Source organism: Oncorhynchus kisutch, linkage group LG8, assembly GCF_002021735.2.
Source record: "Oncorhynchus kisutch isolate 150728-3 linkage group LG8, Okis_V2, whole genome shotgun sequence".
NCBI classification, from domain to species: domain Eukaryota; kingdom Metazoa; phylum Chordata; class Actinopteri; order Salmoniformes; family Salmonidae; genus Oncorhynchus; species Oncorhynchus kisutch.
The window spans coordinates 36,874,692-36,880,732 of record NC_034181.2 but is presented as its reverse complement, the minus strand read 5'-3'; the positions used below and the strand labels follow the sequence as shown (position 1 = coordinate 36,880,732).

Here is a 6,041-nt window from a genome sequence, read left to right as displayed (position 1 = left end):
GGACAACAACCCTAAGCACATAGCCAAGACAATGCAAGAGTCTCTGATTATCCTTGAGTGGCCCAGCCAGAGCCCGGACTTGAACCCGATGCAACATCTCTGGAGAGACCTGAAAATAACTGTGCAGCGACACTCCCCATCCAACCTGACAGAGCTCGAAAAGATCTGCAGACAAGAATGAGAGAAACTCCCCAAATTCAGGTGTGCCAAGCTTGTAGCTTCATATCCAAGAAGAGGGTCTAAATACTTATGGAAATGTGATATTTCAGATTGTTATTTTTAATACATTTTCAAAAATGTCTAAAAATCTGTTCTTGCTTTGTAATTATGGGATATTGTGTGTAGATTGCTTAGGAAAAACTATGTAATCCATTTTAGAATAAGGCTGTAATGTAAAAAAAGTGTGGGAAAAGTCAAGGGGTCTGAATACTTTTGGAATGCACTGTATATTATAGAGAGTTATGGTGTGTATAAACAGTGTAACAAAAATGCAATGTACAGTATTATAATGAGCTATGTGAAGAATACAGTATATGAATGCACAGTGTGAAAAACAGTGAAACAATAATTATGCAACTATCATAATCTCTCAGAGACATGTACATAATCTCAAAACGATTTTGACACTGGTGTAAACCTGGACAAAAATAGACCATCATTCAAAGAATGTAAGTTTAACAATCGGGAAATAAGCATCCTGGTAACATCAGTCAGTCATCAGTTAATGATGTTGATTAGGCTACAACACTATTGCTAACATGATTTATCTTTAGCCGACAATGGAGAAAGCAATGGATTTTAAACCTCATTGCCACACCCCTTCTAGTGAGATTAAGCTACTCACTTTTAAATACAGCGATTAATTAGAATCTAAGTGCATTATAACGTAGTAGATAACTCGCATTTACATCCGTCGTGAAAGAGAGGTGAGAGAGAGAGAAAGAGTGCGAGAGAGAGAGAGCAATCGAGCGCAAGAGATGAAAACCAGGATGTATTTTTTTATGTTGTGTATTTCCATAAAATAAATCCAATTAAACAGATAAAGTACATGCTGATATGCATAAGGCATGCTGGGTAATAATATTGTGCTTAATACCCAAAGTGAATTACATTATCATCTGTAGGCCTACCCGGGTGCAATTAAAACTTTTTGCCCCTTTTATTTTATTTTTTTACAGGCCACAGTGCCCTGCCCACCCACAATCCAAAACCTCCGACAACCAGTTTATGGGAGGGACCAGCCTTTCAACATTTAACCACTGCGCAGCAAGAGGCCAAGACGCGCTATGAGTAAGAGGGCTTTTTAAACCTGGAATTACTTGAGGCTACATTGAGCTACGTATGGGGAACAATATTTTCTCTTGAAATAAACATCCAAATGGCAATAGTTAGGACCTAATAGTGTTCCCACTGGACTTGTATGATGGATCTCGGCGACTCTTTTGGTTGCATACCTTTTGGATACTCTAAGGAAGACCTTCCCACTTCAACACACCTGCTGTAATTGTAGTATAGATAGGCCTACCATTTTCCTCATATGCGTACCATGATTGTGTTTCTCCTGAAAACTTTGAAGAAGGTGTTTCACATCTGAAAGTTGGTGTGTGAATGGAATCAAACTCATAAACTAACAAGGGACACAGAGTGGACAGGTCAAGCGGATATCCGAAACCAGGGGACTCTGTTGGATAACTTTGGACCCGTTGGTCTCTTGCTCTCCGTGAAGAAATACATGTGGAATTGGATTACATAACAAGAGAATGTATGGAATAAATCAGCGCTGTATTTACATGTAAGAATATTAACATTTCGAAACGTCCTTATCGAAAATCATTTGATTGTTGGTGATGTTTTATTCATTGTGATTTCATTTCGCAGATCTTTTCATTTCTTCGTGCTGTGGTGCCATGCTCAGGTAAACCCTCTTTCAAAGTCCCGTGCAGATAGTTTAGACAAATTATTATTAATAAGCATTTGATGATAAATATAAAAATGTCTTGATTTGCTTGTTATTTTTAAGTGGGCCGCTTGCCTCTGAATACATTAATTATAGGCCTAATGCAACACAATATGTTGTCCTACAAGAGTTGATATCATGATTGTTTTTTTACCAAATAATTTACAAACCCAGATTTTGTATTTTTTGTATTATGTTATTCAGTCAAGCAGTGGTCTCTTGTTTTAGAAAACATTTCAATTAGAGGTTAGAAGAAAATCCTACAAGTGATTATTTTTTCCCTTTGCATAAAAAGGGGGAGAATCACCCGTCTCCTAATTTTAACCAGTATGTGAGGGAGCAGGGCGCAGTGACGGACCAGTTTAGCCGGCGACAGGTCAGGGTTTACCAACTATACAGCCGGACCAGCGGGAAGCACGTCCAGATACAGGGCAAGAGGGTCACTGCCACTGCTGAGGACGGCAACAATTACGGTAAATTGTTCTCTTCTCATGAGGGCCATGACACTGTTTTCAACCAGTCGGACGCATGCATGCAAGGCTTATTAATCGTTTTTGATGAGGACTGCATTTGCAATGTTCTGTCTGTCTATGAAGAGCTCTGTAGCCTAGGCTAAGCCTACTTTCCCACCTAATTCTGCCTCCACCCTCTGAATAGGTCTGTATGGTAATTTAGCCTACCTACAGTATATCTAAATCTCGTCTGGCGAATCGGGCCAAGTCTTTTGTCCATGTCCAATACACATTCCTGTTGTTAGCCCTAATTAACCAGAGGGAGTAAATCAATGGACCAATAGGACAAATTAAATTGGTATTTGTGTATTCCACCCTGATTACTTTTGTCTTCAAACATGCATAACAACACTTAATTAATCATAGCAATGGCTTGTTAATGTCTCAACCCGAAACCCATAATATCTCACATCATAGGCTGTTAAGATCACCTCTCTTCAGTATATGCCAGTTGTTTTTAGGCCAATTAGGTTAGCTTATTGCAAGCTTCCTACGGTTTTGTATTTTCTTTCCACTTCCATATAAGAATTGTAATATGATATAAGGAGTGTACAAAATATAGTTAATTGACATACTGGATTTATCACACCATTGTTGTATTTTCATATGGATATGTGTGTGGTAGCACGTCTCTTTGTAGAAACTGACACCTTTGGCAGTCGGGTTCGGATCAAAGGTGCAGAGAGTGGACGTTACCTCTGTATGAACGGGAAGGGGAAACTAGTTGGAAAGGTATCATGTCAAATCCACATCACTTTCAAAGTTGAACAAATTCTAGCTTGCTTGTTTCAAAGTTATATGGTCATTGTTATGTAACTGTGATTGTAAATTCTTTAAGTCAAATTTTCTTTCAACAAATAGAAACATAGTTTGAAATAGTGAAACTGCAATAAAAGGGATGTATTTACTAACCAGTGTTTCTCCCTGTCATATGGCAGACATATTTGGCCGACCCCACCGATCACCGACCCTATGCAGGCTAATGAATAGCATTACAAACAAGTGTCATTATAGTGTGTTATAATGACACTTGTTTGTAATGCTATTCATTAGCCTGCATAGGGTCGGTGATGGGGAGACAACCAACATGTATTTCCAACTGTAGCAGATCTACAGTTGCAAGGCATGGGATAAACTCTCCTCATTCCCTTTGGTGGTTGGTCGGAAGTCAACCCTCCACTTCCTGCATGGGAATGGAAATATGTATTCAGTGTTGTCTGCTTGCCATGAGAAGTAAAGGGTTTCATCGCTCCATCTTTTTGGGGTGTTGAAAGATTAGCTTCTGGTTTCATCTAGTGAATAAATAAGTACAGATGAAGGCTGTATTTTTCTGGTGGTAACGGTCCTTTGGACAAATCCAACAATATAGTTATTGTGGTTTAGATGTGTATTTAACATTCACTGTTCATAGTTTATTGTTTTGAAATGGAGGCGGCTGTACTGATATGGTATCGTCATTGTAGTTGTTATGAAACAGTCTGAAAATGTGGATACAATGGATGTGCGCTTGTCTTGTACACATTGTTTGCATTCGTCTGATGGTGATAAAACTCATGTAAACATAACTGTAAACTAGTCGGTTCCGGTGTTTCAGGAGAACATTGAAGTATTCCATTTGGATTGGAGCTTGAGAATCAATAGATAGTAATGTAGTTCAGAGGGACATACTTTAATTGGCCTATCCAGATGTTGTTTTGATCTATATGCCTTCTAGTAGTGGCACTCTGACTTGATGTCTTTCATCTCTCTCATCCTCTCAACAGCTTAATGGAAGAAGCAGGGATTGTATCTTCACAGAGATTGTTCTGGAGAACAATTACACTGCCTTCCAGAATGCCAAGTATGAGGGCTGGTATGTGGCTTTCACTAGGAAAGGTAGACCCATCAAAGCCTCAAAGACGAGGGAGAACCAGAGAGAGGTCCATTTCATCAAGAGGCTACACAAGGGCCCACTACCTTTCCCCAACATGGATAGAATCAAACACTTTGAGTTCATCAGTTTTCCCCCCACCCGTCGCGCAAAACGGAACAGGAAATCACAGGCTGCTGCCTAGTACAGAACAAATTGGACTCATATTATTGAGTAAAAATATGGAACTTTATATTTTTAATACGCGAAGATACTTAAAATGCTCAAAAGTCTAAAGGATTATTGTTGTAAAATGATCCCATGTAAATAATGTAAGAGAGTAAATGAGATTGATGTATATATTTAATATGACTGTGTTTGTGTTTTTTTTTTTTTTTTTATCTTTTGGAGTGGTGATGCGACAGAGAGGAAATAGGTACATTAATAAACATGTTCAACTTGGTTAGCACAACTTAAGCGTGACAAATGCAACATCTTAATGATCTTTAGATCATGTCTCTCAAATGACTACTTTCTTGGTACGTGTGCTGAAATAGATTTCTGAGTTCACAAAAACTCTTCAGAAATGTACAGGAACTAGTAATGTTCTTATTTTGCAGATCAATGTGCACAACAGGTGCATCCATTTTTATCCAGTATAAAAATCAATAGTCAAGTGGCATACCATTCTAACAAACGGCTATGCAAAGACAATATTAATTTCTCAGGCTCAAATCTTCAATTTATTTACTGATATGTAGCCTAGCTACTTTACTTTTGGTCATGAATATGAATTCATTGCTTACTATCAAAGTGAGACATGCACTTATACTTACTCAATTCCATGATATTAATTATGTTGCCTTAACCCTATATTTCAAAAGAGCAACAACACCAATCAAACCCATAACACCATTCATGTTCTGTGTAGGATGAATTTGTTATGCAAAAACAAATAACAAAGCATCAAATTATTCCAAATTATTAATCACATGGATTTACGGTACTGTTATGACAGATCAAAAATGATATTGCACTAACCCCTTTACCAAGGAATAGGCCAGTAATATTGAGATTATCGCTTGTAATAAAGTTGGCAAGGAAGTACGACATGGGTATTAACATTAATTTTCCTTAATAGCAAGACATGTGGTCATGTTTATGTAATATAAATGAGATCTATTTTCAACCTGATGACAGATCATTTTTTAGGAAAACCATTTGTCAATGTAGGCCTAATGAAAGCCACTATCTGAATGGCCCCACTGGAGAGTTGCTGATCCATCCACCCCCCACATCTGTCTTTTATTTCAATCACCGCCAAAAGTCAGATAAGAGCACATGATTAAACACGGACCACATTGATATACCCTGCTAATGCTATTATAGGGACAGAATACATTTGATCCCCATCCTTTGGTAATAGTTCTCAAATAAAATAGCCTGTTGGCACATGCAAATGTAGCTCAATTGAACAAGTATCCTAATTACAGTGTCCCTCGTAATTAGTGGTCTATAATGTCAGTTTTGTTATTTTGGGGGGGTAACCTGCAAATACTGAGATGTTTAAATTGGAGTAACGGTTCACTCTAGTGGTTATCATTGTATACTGCAACGGTAATTGTCCCATTGGGTTTATCGAGAGTCATTTTCTGATTGATTCAGGTGCTTTTGGTAGGATAAGCCAAAGCTTCCGGTATATAATAACTCTATATCAGCCCAG

At 38.0% G+C, this 6,041-nt stretch overlaps 1 protein-coding gene across 2 annotated transcripts; it reads left to right on the top strand.

The window, feature by feature from the left end:
• Nucleotides 1-1,193: 1,193 nt before the first annotated feature.
• On the top strand, nucleotides 1,194-4,682 carry LOC109895750 (fibroblast growth factor 17). Of its 2 annotated transcripts, none has more exons than XM_031830247.1 (5): nucleotides 1,194-1,792; nucleotides 1,879-1,915; nucleotides 2,253-2,430; nucleotides 3,095-3,201; nucleotides 4,233-4,682. In XM_031830247.1, exons 1-5 carry the CDS (start codon nucleotides 1,761-1,763, stop codon nucleotides 4,521-4,523), a joined length of 645 nt encoding a protein of 214 aa, XP_031686107.1. In that variant the 5' UTR covers nucleotides 1,194-1,760; the 3' UTR covers nucleotides 4,524-4,682. The 2 variants fall into 2 exon arrangements, with proteins under 2 accessions (XP_031686107.1, XP_031686108.1); XM_031830248.1 differs by having other exon boundaries at nucleotides 1,195-1,792; nucleotides 2,286-2,430.
• Nucleotides 4,683-6,041: the final 1,359 nt, after the last annotated feature.